The sequence below is a fragment of the Temnothorax nylanderi genome, unplaced genomic scaffold, assembly GCF_030848795.1.
Source record: "Temnothorax nylanderi isolate EJ_2023f unplaced genomic scaffold, tnyl_v1.0 TNYL_tig0603_pilon, whole genome shotgun sequence".
Classification (NCBI taxonomy): Eukaryota; Metazoa; Arthropoda; class Insecta; order Hymenoptera; family Formicidae; genus Temnothorax; species Temnothorax nylanderi.
The window spans coordinates 74,019-101,540 of record NW_027249665.1 but is presented as its reverse complement, the minus strand read 5'-3'; the positions used below and the strand labels follow the sequence as shown (position 1 = coordinate 101,540).

General features: G+C 32.2%; 1 protein-coding gene and 2 pseudogenes across 4 annotated transcripts; all 3 read left to right on the top strand.

The window, feature by feature from the left end:
- Positions 1-1,214: 1,214 nt before the first annotated feature.
- Positions 1,215-3,570, top strand: LOC139784271 (serine palmitoyltransferase 2-like; annotated as a pseudogene).
- A 992-nt stretch (positions 3,571-4,562) lies between these two features.
- On the top strand, positions 4,563-6,383 carry LOC139784270 (uncharacterized; annotated as a pseudogene).
- Positions 6,384-22,362: 15,979 nt separating this feature from the next.
- Positions 22,363-24,927, top strand: LOC139784273 (mediator of RNA polymerase II transcription subunit 24-like). 4 transcript variants are annotated; one of them, XR_011721526.1, is made up of 7 exons: positions 22,363-22,852; positions 23,185-23,488; positions 23,605-23,851; positions 23,946-24,044; positions 24,128-24,253; positions 24,391-24,727; positions 24,798-24,927. XR_011721526.1 is itself a non-coding variant. In XM_071723440.1 (7 exons), exons 2-6 carry the CDS (start codon positions 23,436-23,438, stop codon positions 24,604-24,606), a joined length of 789 nt encoding a protein of 262 aa, XP_071579541.1. In that variant the 5' UTR covers positions 22,363-22,852; positions 23,185-23,435; the 3' UTR covers positions 24,607-24,651; positions 24,798-24,888. The 4 variants fall into 4 exon arrangements, 2 of the variants coding, with proteins under 2 accessions (XP_071579541.1, XP_071579540.1); XR_011721525.1 differs by having other exon boundaries at positions 23,185-23,536; XM_071723440.1 differs by having other exon boundaries at positions 23,185-23,536; positions 24,391-24,651; positions 24,798-24,888.
- Positions 24,928-27,522: the final 2,595 nt, after the last annotated feature.

Here is a 27,522-nt window from a genome sequence, read left to right as displayed (position 1 = left end):
ATCAGTAAAATACGTTTCCAATTTTATTTAAAAGCTTAATAAAAATAAATCTCCCTCAATGGCAGGTAATGGCAGTGGCCCGTCATTGGTACTTTTACCTATATTCTGCAGTCTTTTTCTACTACCCCTATTCATATATAATTGTTTAAATTTGATTGTTACATCTAGCTTTATACGCAATCAAATTTTGAATTTTTTGAGAAATGACTCTTATGACCATCTAACATTATTTGAACAAAACTACATTAAAAGTGATACCCTAATCTGACTTACAATTAGAATAATGTAATATTTGACCAGAAGAGGATGGAGCCCGTAAAATTTCTGTGAAAATTATATAAAAATTAAAAAAATGTACAAATTAGGAATTTGCACATTGCTTCCTCAACATTTTTAAATGTGCAAATTAGGAATTTGCACATTGCTTTTTATTGCGCTTATAAAGCTTCCTCTATGAGGAAGCCAAACTAATAAATACTATTAATTTTATGCATCAAATAAAATACAAGCTTCCTCAAGAAATAGAGGAGCTTTGTGAGCGCAATAAAAATAATGTGAAATTCCTAATGTGCATACTTAAAAATGGTGAGGAAGCATGTGCAAATTCTTAATTTTTTTTATTTATATGAAATAAATAATGAATATCTGAAAGAATCAAATAAAAAAGCATAAAGCAGAAATGTGATCGCTTTGAAACTCAAACGTTAATACCTATATTTGGCCAATATTCTATCTCTGTCCATGTGTGACGACCATATGTGGAATGACATAAAATATATATACTAATATAAAATAATATAATATTCGTTAAAAATATACGACTTTTTTCATAAGTTACAGTTTCACTAGTCAATGTTTATAATTAATTTGTAGAAAATGACAAACTTTTATACCATTTATTAAAATCAACTGATTTTAGTTTTAAACGGACATATTTTGATGTCTGTTTACTTTGTAATTCTAATTAATCCCATTTTTAATACCATCAACACTCTTGTGCTTACGTCTGTTTAGACTAAAATCTGATTTCAATAGTTCTTACAAAAATAGAATGTTTCTGATATTTTGGAATGAAATTTAGAGGGGGGCCGAAAACCGGCTTAAAGCTTCTTTCTTTATTTTTTTTTTATGGTGATAATTTGCTATGATTTATTAAAGTTCCATGTTTTTTTTTAACTGCATACAGTAAAAAGAAATTGAACGAATCACTTTTATTATGCTAAGGTACCATGCCCATACATGATGAACTAGAAAAGTTGACTGCGAAAATTTTTGGGAGTGGAAGACGCCATAGTATTGGAATGGGATTTGCCACAAACTCGTTAAACCTACCTTCCTTGGTCAGCAAAGGTTGTCTGTTTCTTAGCGACGAGAAGAATCATGCGTCGCTTATTCTCGGACTACGACTATCTGGCGCAGTGACACAGATCTTCAAGCATAATAGTACGCATATTATGTAATAGTCAAATAGTCAACGCATAATTATCTACTGTTGACAGTACAAAAAGCTCATGATCCACAGATGTGAAGCATTTAGAGGAATGTTTGAAGAAGGCTATTGTCTCCGGGCAGCCGAAAAACTGGCGAACCTTGGAAGAAAATAGTTATCATTGTTGAAGGCGTTTATTCTATGGAAGGTTCAATCGGCCATTTACCCGAAATATTAGAGTTAAAAAAGAAATACAAAGTTCGTAAAAGTAACTTTGATTGTAATCTATTACTTCCTTCTTTAAATTCTTATTACGATTATATAATTTTTTAATTGTCGAATAGGCCTACCTTTATGTGGATGAGGCACATAGCGCGGGAGCCATGGGAAAACATGGGAGAGGAGTTTGCGATTACTACGGTATTGACCCGCGCGAAGTAGATATACTCATGGGAACATTTACGAAAAGCTTTGGCTCGGCGGGTGGATATATAGCTGGAACAAGAGTAATATTTTAACGATCTTTCAACAGTCTCGACATATTTAATACTTATCTGTAATCAGATCACGTTTGTTTCAGACATTGATAAATCATATAAGGATATTATAGTCATGCGCATACGTACGCGGCATCGATGTCCCGCCTGTTACGCAACAAATTATCACGTCGATGCGAATTATTGCAGGAGAAGATGGCACAGATGCTGGTGAAAAACGTATCAAACAGTTGGCTAAGAATACGAGATATTTAGACGCAGATTGAATCAGATCGGAGTTATAATTTATGGAAACGAGGACTCGCCCGTTGTGCCTATGCTAGTTTACTTATTCTCTAAGATCGGGTAAGTTAAGATATTATCTCTAAAATCCGAATCATTTCATTCTCTTTTTTCTCTGTAATGTTTAATATAGCGCAGTGATCCGTACTCTGACGACCCGTAACATAGCAACCGTCGGCGTTGGATTCCCAGCAACGCCGTTGATGGAGGGCAGAATTAGATTTTGTCTTTCAGCCGCACACACAAAGGAACAATTAGATTATGTAAGTAATAGCTGGTAAACTAAAAGACTTGATATTTTAATCGCAATTTTATTTATATCTCAGGTATTGTCGCATATTGAGGAGATTGCGGACATGTTAGGATTAAGATACTCGAGGAAACCTCGCACTCCTACGAAAATAGAATATTCCGACAGCGAAGCGGAATGACCTACCTCGTAGAGTAATGAATCGTTAGATAATATGTTTCTATGACGGGTCAAGATAGCTGAAAATTTTAAATATCGCCATAGCTCCAAATATAGTTCATCGCATCGCACAATACATTAAGTGAAAACTACATATATTATGATTATTACAACAATAAGCTAATCCTTACGTAAATTTCTCATTAAAAATATACGAGTGTAACGATTTATACATGAAGTTAAGAAATAACTGGAGGACGTATAATATGGGCAGGCTAAACCAGATAAATGCAAGGAAAGAAGGGGGATGAGATTAAAGTACATTACATCGTATATATGACTAAGACGCGAAATTTTTTGTTATAGTTTTTTTTAAACGTCGATTTTATGCCAAGAGAAGTGCTATTTACAAGCATTTACAGAAATAGTATTTCGTTGTATTTTACGTAGGTTACAACTATAAACCTCAGAAATATGTCGCGCTTTGTTTGAAAAGATAATCACGAAATGACATTAGCCAATTAGATCTGTTGCTATTTGTCACTGTTCTTTCCATTTGCCTTTTATTCGAAATAAGGAATTACACTGCCTCCAGATATCTTCTTGCTTTTCACGATCCGTACATATTGAACGAACAAACGAATTTGATCAATATCAAATGTCAATGAGTTATAATTGTACATACTGTTAATTTTATTTACTCATTCTCACAGTATTCACGCATAGTTGAAGAAATATTCTATAATTAAAGTACATTAAAAACATTGCAAATACTAACTAAAGTTACTAAATTTTTATGACTGGCCATCTCTCTGGAATTGTCATCATTGTAGAATAATTTAAGTTAACATTTGTTTTGTTTATTTCACACTTTATTGGAATAATTGATAAAGATTATGTATCAGAAAATCTAAATGTAGAGATAATCCAATATAATGCATTATGTACTTCTTTTTTTATTATCATTCATAATTTTATACATATATATATTTATAATATAGCGTAATATGATGATTATGTAATATTATGTATAGTATGTATATTATATAATATACTTTTATATATTATATAATTAATTTTTACTTATATATTAATATTATACATATTTATTTATGTATATGTATAAAATCATGAATATATATATTCATATCTTTTATATCATTGGAAAATGGGAAATATGCTTTACTTCCAGCCATTAAACAAATGTTTTATGCATATATACAAAAAACTGTTTTTATGCACATTCCTTGTAATCTAGTACTGGGATCGATTTCGTAATCAGTTTGTAGCAATCATTTCAGTTTCAAAAAATAGATTTTTGTAGATGGACGTAAATGCACATTTATAATTAATATACAGGGTTAGGCAAAAGTATGGAAACCCCTAAATTTTACGAAATATTATGCGTTTCGAGAAATATGTTTCAGACAAAAGTGGATGGTTTCAAGTAACGCATTACATAGCAATATTAGTATGACCTTGAAGAGTGTTGTCAAGGTTACGTAAAGATCACCTTGAAATTTTTAAATAAAAACCCTAATTTTTTATTACATATTCTTGTAGCTTACCTCGAAAGCTTTTCAAAACACTATAATACTCCTCTTGATTATTACTTTTGGGTAATGCTGATGCTGGAGATAGTGACTTCCAAGCTCCATAACTTGAAAAGTATTCTTTTATTAAGTACTTTTTAAGTTATGGAGCTTGGAAGTCACTATCTCCAGCATCAGCATTACCCAAAAGTAATAATCAAGAAGAGTTAGACCGAGGTGGCCAATCGTCTCCTCCCTCATTTTGGTTTTTTCTTTTTATCCTATGGGGTGAGGGGGAGGGAGAGGGCGATTGGGTCATTGGAGGACCCTTCCTAAGAGGGTCCAATAAAGGGATTGGAGCCTCCAATGACCCAATTGCACTCCCCCTCTCCCACAGTGTCATTTTCCTCGCGCATAATCACACGGGTAGGGTGATAGCGTTCAGAACAGAGCGCTCTGCTTCTGTCGAGGACTTTTGTCTTTTTAATTCGCAAATTAATAAATTAAAAATTAAACGTTTGGCTAAAAATGGCTAACAAATTATCGGAGCGTGAAAGAATCACTATCCTAATGATGCGCGGATGGGGTGATGATGAACGATCGTTTACTGATGTCGTTCGATTGTTTAATGACACGTATCCGAATCGTCAAATTAATAAGTCCACTGTTTTGAAAACAATACGACGTTTTCAAGAAACTGATGGCGTAAAAAGTCGCGTTAGGTCAAGCAGGCCATCGTCTGCAACTAACAATGAGAAACAACAAGAAAATCCCCGTACGTCTCTTAATAAAGCAGCCCAAGCTCACGATATTGCTCCCAGGTCTGTACACAGAATTTTGAAAAAAAAAAAAATTAATTACATCCGTACAAATTGCAATACGTTCAAAAATTGCAAGACGGAGATGATGAGCGTCGTATACGCTTCTGTGTAAGAATGATGGAATAGATGACTGGTCCAACTTCCCTTATCAAATTGTTCTTACAGACGAGGCAACGTGACGTTCACGTTGACGGGAGAGGTTAATAATCAAAATTTTCGTTTCTGATCAGATAAAAATCCGAATTGGGTGCGGAAAACTCACACGCAATACCCACAAAAAGTAAATGTATGGTGTGGTATGATAGATGGTTATTTGATAGGGCCGTTCTTTTTTTTCGAAGAAACCTTAATGCTTAGAGGTACGAGAGATTACTTGTAGATGAAGTAATTCCAGCCATACGAAATGTTTTTCCAAATAACTTCAAAGAAATATGGTTTCAGCATGATAGAGCTTCTCATTTTGGTGCAGGACCACGTCGAATTTTAAATGAAGTTTTCCTACGAAGGTGGATAGGAAGAAGGAACCGAGGTGAAGGAGAAGAGCATTGGCCACCTCGGTCACCAGATCTAACTCATCTTGATTATTACCTTTGGGGCTACCTGAAGAGTGAGGTTTACAAAACAAAACCTGAAAACATCCAAGAATTGAGGCAGCAAATAAGAGATGAAGCGGCCTTGTTACCAGCTGAATCGGATCGTAGAACCATGTCTGCATTCTATCAAAGATTGGCATACTGTCAGAAAGTCAATGGGAGCCACTTTCAGAATTTACTCTAAAACACCAAAAAAATACACCAGAAAAAGAGAAATAGCAGAAATGTTTTACATTATAAAGTTCCATGACACCATGCATAACACACGCACACACGCACACACACGCACACACGCACGCGCAGAAATGTAAATCCGACCGTGCAACCTCTACGCGGTATACCTTGTTGCTGATGCCGACGATACTGTGACTTCCAAGCTCCATAACATGAAAAGTACTTAATAAAAGAATACTTTATTATAGTGTTTTGAAAAGCTTTCGAGGTAAGCTACAAGAGTAATAAAAAATTAGGGTTTTTATTTAAAAATTTCAAGGTGATCTTTACGTAACCTTGACAACACTCTTCAAGGTCATACTGATATTGTTATGTAATGCGTTACTTGAAACCATACAACTTTTGTCTGAAACATTTTCCTCGAAAATGCATAGTTTTCGTAAAATTTAGGGGTTTCCATATTTTTGCCTAACTCTGTATAATATTTTCCTTCGGATGGAATCAAGTGAGAATTTAAATCGAGCAACGTAACATTAATCGTGTTGAATTGGGTGTAAATAAAATTATGAGCTCTGAGAACTGATTATTAATGTAAATTTCAACATTTGTTAGAATTGGTTTCCTAATCTTACTTCAATAAAAATTATACACACATATATGATACATATCAACAAGATTTCTATCTTTAAGTACCTAAATGTCTGACGTTATCTTTGACACAGCTTTTTAAAATTTTGATATTGGACATGGGTTTTTTTATAATAAGATAAGTTAAAAATTTTCTTTGGTATACTGACTTTAAACAAGAGATAATACATAACAATGATGACACAGACAACGGAACAATAAAAAATATTTCAAATTTATTACTCCGTTAAATATTCAATGACTGTTGTTGGAATTCCATTTTCATTTCATTAAGCATACTGCCATTTTTGTAATATAATGATCTCATAATATTATCAAAATATATGTGACTGATAAATCAAATTGTCACGATATTAGAATATAGCATAAAAGAGAATTTCAATTACTTTTTAATCTCGCTGTCATATTTATAAAGTAAAAAAATACACAAAATGTATCATAAATATGAAAAATACGATCTTTGCCGTGTAATATATTCGTATTGATTACGATACAATGTAAAATATCGCAAATTTATTGTTCCTTATTACTAGGGCTTATACTATACATGCATACTTGAACGAATCATGTGGCCAAATTGTTCTAACAGATCGAAACGAAACACTCGAGCTGTCAAAAATACGAACAATTCAAACACTTTTAACGGAAATAACTGAACTACTTGCTCGCGATTTACAGTAGGTAAAGTACAAATATTCAAAGTTGAGACATCAAAGAAAATCCAAGCAAATAAGAATAATCAATTTTTGCCTGGTTTTTAAATATATCGTCTTATTTTATGTTGCTATTCTACCTAATTCCGAATCGAATTGTTCAAGTGTATATTCAGACTTGAATAATCTGAACAATTTAAGATTCGAGTTTTATAATTCGAATTACTTGAATTGCTCAATCATCAGAAAATTCTGAGCGTTACTTGTTACTATACGAAATAATTCGAACAAATAAAAAGGCACATTTGTTTATTAATACCTGTAAATTTTATTAAAATTTAGCATTTTATATTTATGTAGAAACACTAGGTATATATTTTTTTATGGTAATTAAAATTTTGGTACAATAGCACCAACTGAATATACAAATGGGCTGTTTAGGTATATCTTGTTAATCATTTGTAATTATGTTACACACTGACACCGCACGCATTTGATGTTGTTTTCTTATGTGAGCGATAGATCATTTTTATATGAGCATTTGTGCTTTGCTTATCACAAACGAAAGGTGTACTATTACGTCACTCGTTCGCAATATCTAATCTACGAGAAGATATCGCTACGTCATCAGTTGCGAAAATTAATCGCGTTGATACTGCAATGTGCAAACCTCTGTATAATATTTAAGTGCTTATATATACACACCAAACATATATTTGCATTTTGGAAAAGAAAAATTAAATAGACTTAATTCTATGATTGCTCATTAATCATAAGCAAATTGTTAGTGTGTTTACTAACAGATTGGAGACATATTTAAACGGAAATTATAGCAAATGAGCGACAATTGTATCTAATCTACATTAAGCTTGCTGTTCTGAGCAGAATTTGCGGATATAATATGATACGGTATATCGAAATTGCAGAAATCAATTTACTAAAACGGTTTTGAACGCAGTTCAAAGGCAAATTGGAAGCAAATTCTGTTGAGTTTCTGCTAATCTACTCCCGTTATATTTTATTGGAAAATTGCTATATTTCTATCAGCGATATTGTATGTCTTGCATTAAATCTGTAGCCTTTTGGCTGAGACCATTTGTACTAAACATTTCCCAAAATCTCTTTAACATATTTAACTATCTAGGTTTCACACTTATAGTCTGTTACACAAGAGCTTATGGACGGTTATTTTTATTGCCTTCAAATTAAAATTTTTTAAAACAATTATTAGATTTTTGAATAATTATATTTTCATGATCGCTCGTAATATAAAATCATGAGTCAAGGTTGAAACTATTATTATCACAAAATACATTAAAAAGCGACAAGTATGGGCTAAGCCATATCATTCGAAATTGGAGCAATATGATAATTACTCGTTTTGGGCATGGATTCCTAAATGAGAGGCTCAGAATAACGCTGCCAAGCAATAACAGATGTTGCAATAATAGAACTATATACAAAATTTTATATTTAAAGCAATAATATGATCGCTCACATGACTGTTACAGACTGTATATTATCGGACACTTGGATACTAATAGCTTAGAATACTATAAACTTTAAAAAGATCCAGTTAATACTTGCTTGCAAATATAGGGATAATGCATATAATATAGCATCTTTATGATTCGTAAAATTTATCAAGTTTTAATATTCTTACAATTTTAATTCTTTTACCTTTTAAGAGTTAGAAATAGTTTTGAAATATGTTATAATAAAACTAACTTTTTAAGACAAATGATATTTATTAAATTCTCTGGAGTCCCTTTATTGCCATTTTAGATTATAATGTTAGAAATGAAAAATCGTATAAATTTTTCTTACGTTATATATTGAGATGAATTTCGTTTGCATATAATTCATATAAAGTAAATTTATAGATGTGCCAAAGATTATTTTTAATTTACGAATTATTAAAAATTGTAAATCTTGATAAATTCATAAAGATTTTTTTCCAAATATTCTGAGAACGTAAGGTATGAATTTTACACGCGCACACGCGTGACGTATATTAGACAAAATTAGATAATTACTATATAATTAAATTTTATATATATATATACATAATATATAATTATATAATAAATTATATACAATAATATGTTAGATAATCACTAAATAATTAAATTAAAATAGTTTTTGTTATATTAAGTATATTTTATCATTCATACTATTACACGTGGTGGTATACGAAGGAACGAATTTATTTCGATATATGGTACAATAAGTAAAATTTATTTTTTTTACTTCAAATATCATGATCCAATATAGTTGCAGTAAGGGATCTCGAGTCTTATATAATTATTCTGTAACGTTTCAATTATATTATTTTTATGTCTCCAACTAAAGTAATTTACATTCTATAAATATGTATTAAATATGTGCATTAAACTTTTCGCTGAATGAGGCTATTTAATGATACAAAATGTATTACGTTGAACAAATTTCAATTTAATCTTGCGTTAAACAAGGGTATATAACAAGAAATTCTTGACAATCCAATAAATCCAAAATGCAATCAAGATGAACAATCTAGTTACGTTTAGCTGTGCATTTAATGCGAAACATGCTTCTATTCTAAGTGACTCTAGATGAGGATGTCAGACAAGTCATTGATCAACCGAAAAATGAAGGTAGATTGGATCAAACTGAAAAGAAAAGTCATGTACCATTTTGCAAAATTTGCAATAGTTATTAAGTGCTTTATTAAAACGTCTGAGCGAATGAGCGTATGAGAAGCAGTAGAACGGACTGGTAGGCATGTAAAATGTTTTAGTTAAATCTCTTAGCAGGATGAGCATCATCTGATTGTAAGAGGTGGAGTCACGCAGCGAGTGGCAAACAAATATGATACGTGAACGCGTGACACGACCGCGCACAAAAAACTATGATTCACCTCTTTCTATCAGATGATACCTTGCTAAAAGATCTAATAACTAAATCATTTTACATGCTTATCAAGTCTGACCTATCGGTTATGATGCGTTTATTTGCTCAGATGGTTTAATTAATCACTCAATAACTATTGCGAATTTTGCAAATGGTACACGACTTTTCTTTTCAGTTTGACCCAATCTACTTTCCCCTTTGGATTGATCAGTAACTTTTCAGACACCCCATATATGGATCAGATTGTGCAAATATGTGTTACATTTAATACAAAGAAATTTTGAATCTTGTATAATGTAAATCTCTCATTCGATATAATCGCATTGAATTTAAATTGGGTAATTATGTATATCTAATCTTAAATATAATATGGTAATAATATTAACCCTTAAAGGTTACATCTTAAGTCTCAACCACTTGAAACTCTTCAAAAATTAATGTTTTTGGACAATTTAATATTAATTATTGGCAATTTTTCTAATTCTATTATATTCTTTAGTCTTTTCTATCCCTATTTAATATATAATTCTTTAAGATTTGGTTGATTAAATCCAGCTTTATACGCAATCGAAGGTCCATATGCGAGGTTTATATATGGACTATGTAGCCTTTAAGAGTTAAGCTTTGTTTTTTCTAGCCGCATCTTCTTACACTTTCCGTAGTTTTGTCGCAAAGCAACTATTTTAGACTATTTTTTACAAGGTGTAGACATTTATTATAATTATAATTATTATTATTACTATTTTAGATAATCCTTCACAATTTTTGCGTGATTTTTTATTGCAAATATGTACATGAAAGTGTAAGAAATATCGCATGTACAAATTAATCGCCATAAGTCATATCTACTTTTTAATTAGCACATATTTAAATTGTATCAGCATCGTGCTTTAAGCAAAATATCAGTAATATCACTTTGTAAAGTGAAAAGGGTGTTTTATATTAGGAGACTAAAAGAGATAGTTTTAAAGTTTAAAGGTCGTTAAAAAGTGAATGAGAAATATCGATTAGAAAATTGTTGGGTCGCCCGTTTTCTCAACATTTCACGATTTGCAATGTATACATTCCTAATGATCGACAAGGCTATTTTTGTAATTAGCAGAGCAAACGCTTATAGCAAAATATATTATTATCATTACTACGAACGACTGTGATTTACTAAAACCTTTTCCTATATATTTTACTAGATATGTGTGTACACGGTAGGGGAGATCGGGGCAAACTTGACACTAGGCTTTTTGCCAATTTAAATCTATCGTAGAAACTTGCTTTTCCTACTGTAAATGCGTCTTTATGTGCCGGTATTATCAACGGAATTTGGTGACATTCTGAGTTATGGTGTAATTTTTAGCGCGACATAATAGCGTTTTTGATGGTGAAAAGTAATTTTTCTGATCTCTCGAAAATTTCTACTCTTTCATTCGAGCTTTACTATACTCTTGCGAATCTACCGGTAAGTGATTTACCGGTATTTAGATTTTTGATGGGAAATTCGATGCTCTATACGAATCCGATAATACTTTTTGCATATTTTCAAAATTTTTATATTTTTGAAGTGACAAAAGTGAAAAACGACGTTCGGGGCAAAGTCGACACCACGCCGTTTTATCGGCTCCCAATAACAAACGATGCTTGTCATGCAGCTATATGGCCCATGACAAATGTGTGCGCACGTCTAATCGCGAATTTACTTGCATAAATTGTTTTTCAGACATGAGTTTAGATGAAAATAATTGAATGTTCAACAATTTTTGTTCTCATTATTTCCAATGATTGTTTTACTTAAGGTAGTCCTTTCGTGAGAATAAGTATTAGATAGGTACCTAAATTTGATATATGTTAAATATACAGTAATAAGGGACATGTGTACGAAAAATCAGGTGAGGTTACCGACACTTTACAAGAAATAAGTCATTCTAAATGTGCGTTCGCGGAGCGTGCTATTGTCATTCTATCCTTGTTTATATCTAATGAACGAGAAAGATAGAATGATGCAAATTGCCACGGCCGAGGTTTTCAACGAATAATACATGTACTTAGCGATTAGATGAATACATTATTAATGTCTTAAAATATTCCCTAAAGTTTCCGGATTTCGTACGTACCTTGAAAATAAGGGCTTGCCGAATGTTTTGTTCTGATATATGAGGTTAAATGTAGTAGATCCAATCGCATATTGCTTTAGTCGTGGCTGCGTTCGGAAACGTCACCCGAGCGCACACGAGCACACTCCCCTCTTCTTCTATCTCAGCAAGTTAGAAGGAGAAGGGAGCACACCCGAGTGACGCTTCCGAACGCAGCCTAGCCATCATTTCAGACAATTTTACTCATAACACGGTAGCAGTGTACGCTTTTTAACAATTATTAATAGAGAACTTAAAACAAAATTAAGGATATTCCTGTTAAAAAATTATCTATTTTAGGAGCCGGCCAACATTATAAAAATAAATACAATTTGCATAATTTGCTTTACCAAGCGCGTGATTTTTTTGGTATCACGGCAGAATGGTACTTCTTTGCTACAGCACATGGGAAAAGTAAATTTTTGGAACCAAGATTCGCATTAGCGAAAACTATTTCAGGTATATTAAAATATCATGCGATTATTCCTGCGAGCGAGGATAAATTGATTTTAAAAGAATTGAGTTTTGATAAAAAACAAGACTTCTTTCCAAAAAACAGAAGAAAAAAATATATAACGCAGACTCCAGAACTATTTTTTAGTTCATAGTTATTTGTTAAAAATATATTATTTATGTAGTATTAAATAATTAGATTTTAATTTTAAAAAATTGATATTATAGAAAATAGATTGGAAGAGGCTGTAAGGGTCACACGCGGATCACGATGCGTTTAAATATTATAATGATTTATTCATCAAGTTCCAAAAATCCAAACGTTTCGGCTCCAGTCCGAGCCATCCTCAGTGGTGTAATATTAACGACATTAATAAAATGTTCTCCTTAACAACATGGCGAGTTTACTGTTTCCAAATTTTAGTTGTTTTTATGTGTTTTTTACCGCTGACTTTATATATTGAATATTTATTGTTTCTTAAGTTTTGACTTATACATTTTATATTTATTTGTACTAATGTTTGACTTTGACATTCCCGACTAGCTATTTATTGTATTTATTATCGCTCACTTTATATTATTCTTACTTTTGACCTATGTGTTTTTTCTATCTATTTCTGCTAAAGTCTGGCATAAGACGTGCCCCTGCCTGCTTTACCGAATCATTTTGTCGTTGTGCGTCGTGTCGACGGGATCTCTTCATACAGTTCTCTTTGTATAGACCATCCCCCCTTTGCCTTATGTTCATACCATTTTATTTAACTCTGCGATGTATTTGTTCTCCAGACTACTTGGTAAGTTGTTTTAGAATTCTAATTTAAGACAAGGATTTAACTCCTTAATTACTTTACAGATTTGGACCTTGTAGTCTCACTAGGTTTCTGTAAAATTTGGTAACAGTAGACTCTCCATGTTGTTAAGGAGAACATTTTATTAATGTCGTTAATATTATACCACTGAGGATGGCTCGGACTGGAGCCGAAACGTTTAGATTTTTGGAACTTGATGAATAAATCATTATAATATTTAAACGCATCGTGATCCGCGTGTGACCCTTACAGCCTCTTCCAATCTATTTTTGAATTTCGAGGGTCTTTATATCACATTTTATTGATATTATCGAGTTTTTGGCTGAAATTTGGCTGAAAATCCAATTTCGTTTTGGAAAAAATATTCGTTTACGAGTGGATCCCATTGCGATCCCAAAATTTCCTTTATAGTACCATATTCTATATATATTGGAGTATTTGAGAATTTTTTCAGATTTTTTAAAAGTGGATATAATTTTTTATTTACTTACTTAAAAGTAAAAAATTGATTTTTTTTATACTATTAAATTTTTCTCACTAAAATTAACTTTTTTATCTGAAAGTACGAAAAAAATCTTAAAAAATTTATATCTATAAAAATGTATATTTTATAATTTTAGCTACAAATGTCAAAAAAAGACAGTTTCTTAGAACCTACCTCTAATATCTTGGATGCAAGGCATATAATACTTATTTTTTTACCTTTAACCTTATACAATATGTGCACTAACATGTTTTCATGATTATTTCAAAAATCCCAAGCAATTTATTTTTAGGTGGACCTCTGATACGTGGAATGCACCATATATAAGATGAATTATTAATTATTAATATGAATAATAGAAAAATATATTCGTAATTAGCGTCAAGATGTTATTAAACGTAGATAAAATCTGATAATAAATTAGCGGTAGGCAATAGAATATAATTAACTTTACTTAAATCTAATCAGAGTCATTAGTATAGGTTAACAGTTCGACCATGTTGAAGTAGTGAAGTAATTAACATCAAATTAATTATGAAAAGAGTAATAAAGTGAACTAATAATATATTAAAAAAACATTAGAACAACGTGTTACTTATCCCTTGTTGCTCGTCCCTTTCCTTCGCGAACTGTCGTGGTGTGTGGACGTGTGTGGACTAGAGCGGACGTGTACAAATATATTGTGAGCTGATATAATTAGCGGACGTGTGGAGATATATTATTGTGAGCAGATAAGACGTTGTGAGCTGTGTTGAGAGGAGTGTAACGTGGAGTGATGTTTATCGTGTTGTGAGCTACATATACGAGATGAGATAAGTGACATGTCTGTTTAGATTATATTTGCTGCGAACCCATCTGTCATATTGTGAACTTATGTTAAAATATAATTCTTTCTCTCTTATCAACCAGTGTTTGCTAAATAGAGAAACAACAATCTCTTTAGTTTTTTAACAGGTTATGGGCCCAGACTTCCGCGTATTAAAAGGTCTGGTAAATAGTGGTTATAAGAGTGAGAGAGAGAGTAAAGTAAAAAGAAAATAAAGCAGAATACCTTAAAGAATAATTACCGAATAAAGAATATAGAAATATATAATAAGAATAAATATTCATAATATGACAGGTTGCTATAGAAACTGGTATGCGTTTGTCGATAAATAAATCGTTGCTAAGGAAAGGGCATGCGTTTGTTTAATGATATTAATTCAATAACATGTAAATAAGGAAAGTGCATGCATTTGTTTAAATGAAGTTGAATCAATAAGTTGTTGCTAAGGAAAGAGCATGCGATTGTTTAATAATAAAATTGAAAAAGGATTAAATTAAAAGAGTTAAAGGAAAAATAAAAGATAGATTACAAACGCATTAGATGTAACAGTTGAGATAAATAAAGAATTTAGAAATGTTAGATATAAGTGTTAAGATAAATAAAGATTGAAGATAAGAGATTTTGAATATAAAAGTAAAATTAAAATGTGCGTATGAGCAAAATAAAGTCTAACTTTAAAAAAGTAAGAACAAAGTAAAAAGTAAAGAAAAAGTAATAAAGTAAAATAAAATAGTAAAGTAAAATAAAAAATAGTGTGAAGTAAAATAAAATAGTGAGAAATTAAAATAAAGTAAATGTAAAGTAAAATTAAAAATAATGAAAAGAAAAATAAAGTAAAAGTAAAAAGTAAAGAAAAGTAATTGAAGTTAAAAGTGATACGCAGATTTTAAGATTACGATAAATGAAATATTGTCTAGGTTAAGAAATGAAAATTGTCATATCATAATATGTATTTATATTACGTGTTGTGCGTATTAGTAAAGAATTTATTACGTGTCGATATTGAATATAGAATTTAACACGTGTCGTTTTTTGAATAAAATTATCTGAAACTTTAAAATTTAAAATGGCAAAGGTTGCAGAAGATTATTTTAATATTGAGAAGTTAACTGGTGTTGAAAATTTCCAAATTTGGAAATTTCAAATTAAAATAATGTTTCGTGCAAACGAAGTGTTAGAAATTGTTACAGATAATAGTGTTGGTGAAAGAAATGATTTATGGCGAAAGAAAGATGCGATTGCGCAAAAGATAATAATATCAACTATTGATAAGAAACCTTTTCTTAATATAATGGATTGTAACACATCTAATGAAATGTGGACTAAGATATGTAATACTTATGAAAGGGATACAGAGCAACAAAGGTGTAGCCTTTTGCAAAAATTCTATAATACTACTTTTGAAAAAGGATCAGATATGACATCTTATATAAGTAAGTTAAAGAATCTAGCTTTCAGGTTGAATGCAATGGATACAAAGATAGATGATAAAATGCTAATTTCAAAAATATTAGCAACTCTACCGAAAGAGTATATATATTTTGTAAGTGCTTGGGAATCGACGGAACCTGATAGGAAAACCATGGAAAATTTAACAGCGAGACTAATCGGAGAAGAATTTCGGTTTCATCCGAAGGAAGAAGAGAATGCAGTCGCCTTCAAGACAACTCAAAAAAAGTGTCATAAATGCAATAAATTTGGTCACTTGGCGAAGTTCTGCAAAACAAAGTTTACACCAAAAGATAAAAAGCAACTTCGTTGCTTTAAATGTAATAAAAATGGTCATATAGCAAAACATTGCACTGAGGAAGAAAATAGTGAAAAAAGGTGTAATATTTGCAAGAAGAACAATCATTTGGAAAAGGATTGTTATTTTAAGAATAAGAAGCAAGATAAGAATGAAGATGTTAAAAAGATTGCATTACTTACAAGTGAGATGTATGAGGAAGATTCTTGGATTGTTGATTCGGGAAGTACGTCAAATATGACAAATAACAGAAGTCATTTCCAAGAATTAAAGAAGTCACATATTCAAATTAATGTTGCAAAATCGGAAGAAACGATGCAGGCAGAAGGTATAGGCAGCATTGAATTTAGTAAGTGCATATTAAAAGAAGTCTTATATGTACCGAAACTAACAACGAATTTACTTTCAGTAAATACAATAACGAAAAATGGTGGTAAAGTTATTTTTACGAAAGACGAGGTAATAATTAAAACTAATAATAAAACTGTTTTAAAAGGTAGGAAACTCTCAAATGGATTGTTCCAAGTGAAACTGACACCAGAACACAACCTAGAATCACATCTGACTGAGAACTGTGGAACTAAGGCAGAATTATGGCATAGAAAACTTGGACACGCAAGTTTTGGTAAGATGAAAAATATGTTGACGCTTTGCGATGGACTTAAACTCTCAAATAATGATTTGGATGAATTAAAGCAAGTGTGTGAAGTCTGTCAGAAGGCTAAGCAGTCAAGACTCAAGTTTGGAGATACAAGAGCGAGAGCTAATAGGCCAATACAAATAATACATACAGATTTATGTGGTCCTATAGATTCAGTGGAGTGGAATGGAAAGAAATATATAATAACCTTCTTAGATGATTATACTCACTATACAATGGCTTATCTTTTAGAAAGCAAAACAGAAGTGCAAGAAATTCTGAAGGAATATGTGGAACGAGTTGAAGCGCACTGGAACTTAAGAGTTTCAAAAATCAGATGTGATAATGGAAAAGAATATTTGAACAAGAATATTCAATTATGGTGCAAAGAAAAAGGAATAGTATTGGATAATACGACACCATATACGCCTCAATTAAATGGAAGAGCAGAAAGGTTGAATAGAACATTATTGGATAAAGTCAGAGCACTATTATCTGATTCATGTTTGAATAAAAATATGTGGGGAGAAGCCTTGTATACTTTGGTTTATATATTGAATAGACTACCAACAGATACACTCAAATGTACTCCTTTCGAGATGTGGGAAAAACGAAAACCAAATGTGAATGGTATGCAAATATTTGGAAGTATAGCGTATGCTAAGATATTGGGACCACTGAAAAAACTTGAAGAGAGAAGCAGGAAAATAATCTTTGTAGGCTACGCACCAAATGGATACAGGCTATGGAATTCAAAAGAGAAGAAAATAGTTATAGCCAGAGATGTAAAATTTCAAGAAGTAAATTTAAAAGAAAATAAAAACTCAGAGACAAGAAAAATAAGATTTATTCAACAGAATGATGAAATTGAAGAAGAAAGAAATCTAGAAAATGAAGAAACTGAAGAAGAAAGAAATCTAGAAAATGAAGAAGAAGGATGGGAAGATGCAAACGAAGGAAATTCCTCTTATGAAGAAAGGGGAAGACAAGATATGAATAAAATAGAAGAAAGAAGAAGACAAGAAGATAATGACGAAAATAACGATGTAAATACTTCAGTCAGAAGATCATCAAGACAGAGAAAATGTCTAGAACGTTATCAAGCAAACTATGTAATGTTAACATATAAAGAAGCAGTGTCAGGTCCCGACAAGCTTAGATGGGAAGAAGCAATCAATGAAGAAAAGAATTCTCTAGAGGAAAATAATACTTGGGAGATTATAGATATGAAAAATCTTAAAGAAGGAAAACCACTAACAGCAAAGTGGGTATTTAAGATAAAACAAGATGGAAGATATAAGGCTCGACTTGTGATAAGAGGATGTGAACAAGAATTTGGAGTAAATTATGAAGAGACTTTCAGTCCTGTAATTTGTACGAGTGCTCTTAGAAGTTTATTTGCACTTGCAGCAATGAAGAAGTACAAGATAGTGACTTTCGATATAAAAACAGCTTTTCTATATGGAAATGTCGAAGAAGATGTGTATATGTATCCACCTGATGGTTACGATTATATAGGAAAAGTCCTCAAGTTGAAGAAAGCACTGTACGGCTTGAAACAAGCTCCATTGAAATGGAATAAACGGTTTACAGATTATCTGAAAAAAAAGGGATTCAAGCCACTAGAGAGTGAACAGTGTATCTTCAAAATGATTAATAAAAAACTGTTTTTGGGAATATATGTAGATGATGAAATACTTCTTGGAGACGATTTACAAGAAATTGAAGAAATTATTGAACAGCTTAAAACGGAATTTAAGATGACTGTTGAATATAAACCAAGAATATATGTTGGTTTAGAAATTTCAAGAAAAGAAGATAGTATAAAATTGAAACAAGAAGAATATACAAAGAAAATTCTTAAACAATATGGTATGGATAAAGCAAAGCCAGTGAAGATACCGATTTTGAAGAATGAAGAAAGAAATACACCAAAGAAAGAAGAATACAATTATAGAGAAGTTATAGGAAGTCTGCTGTACCTTTCAACCAAGACAAGACCGGATATATCTTATGGAGTAGGTTTCAGCAGTAGGTATATAGAAAATTATACTCAAGAAAATATAAACGATGTAAAACATGTACTAAAGTATTTGATTGGCACAATAAATCAAGGTATACAATTTGATAGTAATGCGAATTCTAGTGTTCTTCAGGCTTACTGCGATGCAGATTTTGCAGGTGATCTTATGACAAGACGAAGTACAACAGGATTTATTATATTCTATGGAGGAGGAGCTTTGAGTTGGTGCTCACGAAGACAATCAACGATAGCACTTTCAAGTACAGAAGCTGAATATATAGCAGCTGCTGAATGTTGCAAGGAGCTACTATACTTAAAGACTCTTTTGGAAGAACTTCAAGATAAGAAGAAACAAATAGAACTCAATATCGATAACCAAAGCACAATTTTATTAATAACAAATGGAGTTGTTAATAAAAGATCAAAACATATAGATGTCAAATACAGATTTGTTCATGATCTAGTAAAAAATAAAATAATCAAATTAAAATATTGTCCAACTTATAACCAGAAAGCAGATATTTTGACAAAGGCATTAAACTCAGTAAAGTTTGAGAATTGTAAGAAACATATGGTGAATTAATTTGGTGAAAATTAAGGAGGAGTGTTGAAGTAGTGAAGTAATGAACATCAAATTAATTATGAAAAGAGTAATAAAGTGAACTAATAATATATTTAAAAAACATTAGAACAACGTGTTACTTATCCCTTGTTGCTCGTCCCTTTCCTTCGCGAACTGTCGTGGTGTGTGGACGTGTGTGGACTAGAGCGGACGTGTACAAATATATTGTGAGCTGATATAATTAGCGGACGTGTGGAGATATATTATTGTGAGCAGATAAGACGTTGTGAGCTGTGTTGAGAGGAGTGTAACGTGGAGTGATGTTTATCGTGTTGTGAGCTACATATACGAGATGAGATAAGTGACATGTCTGTTTAGATTATATTTGCCGCGAACCCATCTGTCATATTGTGAACTTATGTTAAAATATAATTCTTTCTCTCTTATCAACCAGTGTTTGCTAAATAGAGAAACAACAATCTCTTTAGTTTTTTAACAGACCAATTTAGCAAATCGCAACGCAAATAGATAATGGAGCTACGAATTTGAGTATTTAGACGCACAGTTCGCAATATTCGCCAGCCTCGCTTCGAAGAGAAAAGATACGTAATAGATGTACTGGAACTGATTGGAAATGTTCGGAATGGATTCCGATCGAAATTCAATTATTCCCTAGATTTCTATTGTTTTTTAGGGAAAACGGAATAATTTCAATCGGAATCCAATCCGAACAGAGAGGGCAGCTATTATGTATCTGTTCGGAAACGTTTCCGATCGGAATATAATAATTCCGATTTTCGTCATTTTCCTATTATGGACATTCAGATAAATTCCGAAACGTCGGAATGATTCCGTTTTTCATCAGTTGTCCTATTTTGAACATTCAGAAAGATTCCGAATCGATCGAAATCATTTCGACACCTCGCAAGCAAGCGAAAAGATGATTCCGATCGGAATCAGATTACGGAAACTTTCAAATACGCGTTGACAGTCAAAGTAAAAGCAACATAATTGAAGGTTATTATTTATTCGTAAATTTATATTTCATAAAAAGCATAAGAAATTAAAGTGTATGTTTAAACATTAATTAAACGTAAATTAAAGTTAATTATTTTATTTAATTATGGTAAGTATTACATATTTTATATTATAAATATACATATTATATTACTATACATACTATCTATTGCATTTAATTATTTATAATATATTTTCTTTTCCTTGATATTTATTACAGTTAGCTGCAATACGTCGTGAGAGAGAAAGGCAACATCGTCTAGCAATTCGCCGTAGTCGTATTATGAGAAGAACCATTAGGGATATGTATGACCCATTTATTATTCCTGAAAAAGAATTTATGGGATACTATAGATTAACAAAACGTTTGGCACGCACTCTTATAGAAGAATTAGAGCCATATCTTCCTCTACGAGAAAGAGCTGTTGCAATCCCAAATCATATTAAAGTAAAAAGTTAAAAATTATCTAAGAAACACACAAATTTTATTTAAGTGGCAATGTAAACATTAAAGGCGCGGGGACGAATCTATCCAAACGTCGGCGTCGGTAACAAGTCAACAAAAGTAACTTGTCACCGACGTTTGGATAGACTCGTGCCTGCGCCTTTAATTTTAACTTGTTCATTAAATTTATTATTTCTTCTTATTAGTTGAGGAAGACTGTAGTATTACTGTTATTACGTATTATTGAGAGATTAAACTATTTTTTAACTTTAGACATCTATTTCATTGCTCGTTTTTGGCCTTGTATTTAATATTTATTTATAAATCTTTAAATTATATTAAAGTTAAAAGTTAAAAAATATATAAAAGTAACAAATTATTTAGGCATCAGCAATATAATATAAATCTTCTATCAATAATATTAGGTATTGTGTGCCCTAAATTTTTATGGCCAAGGCAGTTATCAAAAATCTGTTGGCATTGACAGTAGATTAAATATAGCACAGTCTACAGTTAGCGTTATTTTAAAAGAAATTACATCTGCAATAAATGAACATATGTTAAGGCGATGGATACGTTTTCCTACAACTCAACAAGAGATTCAGGAAATTGTGCAAAAGTAATACAATAATTACACAGGCACACAAAAAAAAGTGTCTTGGCCGAGACACTACACTAGTGTATTCCCATGTACTTTTTCCCGCTGAATCCGAATCCGAAGTCAGAATTGTCAGATTGGCTAAAATTTATGAGATAACCACAAAAAAATGCTCAAAAACACGAATTAAAGGCAAAAAAATTGTTTTTTTGTGGTTATCTCATAAATTTTAGCCAATCTGACAATTCTGACTTCGGATTCGGATTCAGCGGGAAAAAGTACATGGGAATACACTCTTGTAGTGTCTCGGCCAAAACACTTTTTTTTGTGTGCCTGTGTTATTAGTGTACCACATATTATTACGACACATTTATATAATACAAGAAATTAATAATTAATTAAATTAACATTTTAATATAACACAATATAATTCAATGCAGTACAATACGAAATATTCACACTAACAGAAATGAAATAGTAACATTAATATTTTAATATAAAAGCATATAAGAGACTGTAACTGTTTAAAGATAAAGCAGAATAAGGACAGAGATTGTGTATTCGTCGATATTAGATTCAAATATAGTTTGAGCAAGCGAGTATAGATGGCAACCATGTTAGCGAGCGCTACCAATTCACATGTGATGTATGTAACACTGCGCGCGCGGCGCAGAGCGCGTGGCAACCTCCCGTAACTTAGCCGGTCAACTGCGACTTTATTAATTTTTTTTTTTTTAATCGTTTGTTGGTCGTTTGTTGGTGATTGTTGGCCTAATTACAACGTTTGTTGGTTCTTAATTTTTTTTTAAATTAAAAAAGAAAAATTAGCCTTAAGTTAGCCGGAAAAATTTTATTTTTAATTTAAAAAAAGCCTAATCGATGCGTAATCGTTTGCTGATGATTGTTGGTCTAATTTTAGCGTTTGTTGGTTTATTATTAGTCTTAAAAACGAAAAAAACCGAAAAATTATCTCACGTTAAAAGCCGCATTTGCAGTAATCGAAGATTGGTTTATTTGCTTACGACTTAAGGTTTATTTATATAAATGTAAGGCTAACATCTATAAAACTGGCTATGAATACGGGCCTTAACATCGGCAGAAAATCGCGAAAAGATCAAGAAACATGAAACATGGTGGTATTTCCTGTCTTTTTGCGCCAAGCCATCGTTTGAACGAGAGACCGAGTGAGATTAAGGTAATTAATGTAGAATTCTATATGCTAATGTTTTAAGCAGAACTTTCTTTGATTTCTAATAGCGTTTTTCGAGCTGGTGCGCATTCAGTGCACATTAAAACCGTCATACACAAACCAACGTAAAGTGTATGTTTAGTATAAACAGGTTAAATCATGATTGCATTATTTGATAAAATATGTACTGGGTATTTTATCAGTCGAAATATTTGCATTTTACTTTGAATATTAGAGATTAAATCAGTGTATAAACAGCTTTAATGTGCATTGAGTGCGCACCAGCTCTGCCAGTGAAAAACGCTATAAGAGGATATATCTTATTTATTCTTGCATAGATAAACAGAATGTTATCGGAAAGTCATCTAAGCATTTTGAGAAGAATCTTCGGAAAGATGAACGTAGAAACCAATTGTTGCAATTAAGAGGAAAGAAGCACGAGCAAGTATTTGCGCAGAAGAGAAATCTCGGTGGTTTTTCTTCGTCACCTGTTCTTATCTGTGTCATACCGTTGCAAAGTGACGTGGACATTGTTAATTAGTTACAGCAGATACAATGTAAAGAACATTTTGTATCTGCTGTAACTAACATGGATGAAACTGCTAATGTTGCTACTAGTCCAAATGGCATTATACATATTGGGTACGCTATAAAACAGGAAAAGAACTTGTTTATTCTATTATTAGTGAGGTAAATTAAAAATTTGTTAATATTATATATATATATATATATATATATATGTATTTGTATTAATTTAGTGTTTCAAGACTGAAACAGCGGTTTTCTATCATTGTACCGTTGATGGGTGACGTTTTAGCAACATTAGATGCAGCCAAAGTTGCTACCACGATACTCTTTGTTACTTCTGTCGCGAGTCAAGCAAACGATGGTACGCAAAGAGATATTATAGGCGATTGGGACAAGGAAATTATTATGTCTTGCCTTACTCAAGGTTTACCTTCTACAATAATTGCGGTGCATAATATTCAAAGACTTCATATTAAGGTAAGTAATGATACGTTTAACACTTTATATAAAATTTACAAAGAGTAAACTCTTCACAATAAAGAATTAATTAATTTCTACATTCGTTTCAAAGATTTTTAACACTTTGAGTGCCAAACTGATTTTGGCTCTCTTGCTACGAGCTTGGCGAGAACGCTGGACTGATTTGCAATGGGGTATTAATATCAAAACGGTAAGCGTCTGTATTTCCTTGATGTGCTTTCTATTTGCTTCTCAAGGTTCTACATGTTTTCTAAAATTAAGATTAATTCTTAGATTTTGCCAAGAGGAGTAAGTGGTGATGTATATAACTTAGCAGATTGTATATTACAACAAGCGTTAGTGGGACCAGGACCTAATCAGTTAGTACTGTCTTATCTGAAGCACTCGTTAAGTTCTCAGGTTTGTTTATTAATTATATATATATATATATATATATATATATATATAATATATTTCAGGGGTTACTTTAATTTTTTCTTACACAATACACATATACTGTGACTTGTCAGTGATTTATATTTCAAATTGTCTTGCAGCTAGTGTCATACGCTGCAGTGTTGCAGCGAATAAGTAAATATGATGCTTTTCACAAGCCCCATTGCATCGTGAGCCTGCTGGAGTTCCTGGAGTCTATACAAGTTGGTATCACATGCCGCGGTAAACCAGAGGAAGATCTCTTGGCAGCGGCAGTCCTGTCTATTGTACATTGGCTTCTACAATGTTACCTGCACACCTTGACAAAGGCGCCCTAGAGTAATCCTCTCACTCCGCATCCGAGCGAGCTCGTAGACAAACCTGTTAGTATTTTGCAACAGATGCTGAATTCGGACTTTTTGTGCGCGATGATGTATCTGGCTAAATACGATGACAAAGGTGTGCTGTGACCAATGGAAAATTATTCAACGTTTTGCAATTGCTTATGCATTTGCACTTTTTCTTTTAGATCTATACATAGAAGTTGTGAAGAAATGCCAGGAGACCGAGACATTACTGAAGACGAGCACTCAAAAGTCCGTGGTACCGATAGAGGATTCACTGAAAAAGTTATGCAATCTGGAGATCGAAAGTCTCTGCCCTGAGAAAATGAAAATGGAGTCTATTACGCATTGTCTGCAGCCACTCTTTGCCGTTCAAGTGTTACTGAATCCTAGTACCGAGACAACCGTGTATTGTGTATTGTGTAAGAAAAAATTAAAGTAACCCCTGAAATATATTATATATATATATATATATATATATATATATAATTAATAAACAAACCTGAGAACTTAACGAGTGCTTCAGATAAGACAGTACTAACTGATTAGGTCCTGGTCCCACTAACGCTTGTTGTAATATACAATCTGCTAAGTTATATACATCACCACTTACTCCTCTTGGCAAAATCTAAGAATTAATCTTGATTTTAGAAAACATGTAGAACCTTGAGAAGCAAATAGAAAGCACATCAAGGAAATACAGACGCTTACCGTTTTGATATTAATACCCCATTGCAAATCAGTCCAGCGTTCTCGCCAAGCTCGTAGCAAGAGAGCCAAAATCAGTTTGGCACTCAAAGTGTTAAAAATCTTTGAAACGAATGTAGAAATTAATTAATTCTTTATTGTGAAGAGTTTACTCTTTGTAAATTTTATATAAAGTAAACAAATGTTTCGCTCGACAAAGTAACAACTAAATAAATTCAAACGGCCAATTTCGAGCAATTATCAGGTGTTAAAGAAAAATATTTAATACATTCAATATAGTATACAATTTCGTTAACGTTTCGCGCCTTACTTGGCCTTCCTCAGAACAATAAAAATTACAAAAACGCATATATATCTCGCATTATTCTAAGAGTACAACGAATCAACTCATTACGACGCCACAATTTGCATTAATCCGGTCTCACCAAAGCAATCGGACAGTTAGTCATATTGAAGTCAAAAGTGTCAATTATTCGTCAATCCACGCACTGAGTCGGTCGCTTCTCCCGCTGTATGTCCCTTATTCGTCCATGAAAACTCATATGGATGTAAATTCCTTGTCTCACAACCATCTTAGTGACAACTATGTTAAAAATAGAATTCACATAAGACCGAAAAGAATTTTTGATTTAAAACGAGCTTAGCCACAAATGACTCACATAAGTAGTCGATGAAACAAAGAGCCGGGGTGAATTCATTACAACGTCTCGCACAACGTGTGTTCATCGTGAGAGATAGCGGACGACTGAGACGATACCCGCATTACAAGGACACGAAAACATAAATCTTTGTTATTAACCCAACGTTCAAGATAATCGATTCAAGATGTCAAAATAAGCATCGTTTAGCAGTTCCGTGTCTTTATTTAAATTTATACCATTAATCTGCTCTTTAATATGTATCATTTCTGCGGTTAATCTCTTTTTGTAATTATGCTCAACTTCCAGAATGCGCGTATTATCCCAGTCAAACGAATGATTAAATTTAGTAGAATGTTCCGAAACAACAGAATGCTTTGAATCATCTAATCTTATATTGTTTTTATGTTCCTTTAATCTAGTTTGCAGCTGCCTTTTTGTTTGACCGACATAAGAGGCATCACAATTTTTACAACATATTTTATAAACTACGTCATTATTAGAAAAATGGGCGTTCTTATCCTTATGGACCTTAATGATGCTACTAAGATTGTTAAGAATGCGATATCCCACAGAATTTTCAGATTTATCGATTGCTGAAGCGATGATTTCGGAAGTATGCCCCAAATACGGAATAACAATAAAACTTTTTTTCTCTGCATTTTCGGAATCATCACTCGTATTGTTATGCTTAATCGACTGAAGTTTCCTCAGTCTCTTGTTAATATGTAAAAAAATCAAATCAATGGGATATCCATTACCAAGCAATACTTTGATGACAAAATTTAAATTTTTATTATAAAAGCTAGGATGTGATAGCATAATTCCTCTGTCCACTAAACTATAAATTGTTCCTATTTTATGTTGAATCGGATGATTAGAAAAGAAGGACAGTAGCCTACCAGAAAACGTTTCTTTATGGAACCAATCTGTTATAATTGTGTTTCCCTTTACAATCAACATCAAATCCAAAAAGCTAAGACGGCCATTATTCTCGTATTCGATTGTAAAATTAAGTCTATCATGATAACCATTAAAGTGATCCAGAACATCTTGAACGCTATCCCTCGGAATCTTCATAATAATATCATCCACATAACGTTTATAAAACGACAAATGGATGTCCAATGCACTCAGAACACTCTCCTCCAAATCCTCCATGACAATGTCGGCCAATGTCGGGGATAAAGGGGAGCCCATTGGAGATCCAAAAGTCTGCTTATATGTGACACCATTAAACGTGAAAAAAGTGGAAGCCAAAACAAATTGGACTGCAGTAATAAATTCAGCGCGAGATAAACTTGTTTTTTCTTTTATAAACTTCCATCTCTTTTTTAAACCTTCCACGACCAACTCAGAAGGTACGTTCGTAAATAACGAAACCGCGTCCAGTGAGATTAAAATCTCCGATTTCTGCACATTTATTTTCGATAGGTCAGTACATAATTCAAAACTGTTATCGACGTGGCTCTTTGGTTTTGGTAAACTATCAGCTAAAATTTTTTGCAAAAAAGCTGCTAAATTATATAGTGCCGTGTTGACAGATGAGACTATTATTCTAAAA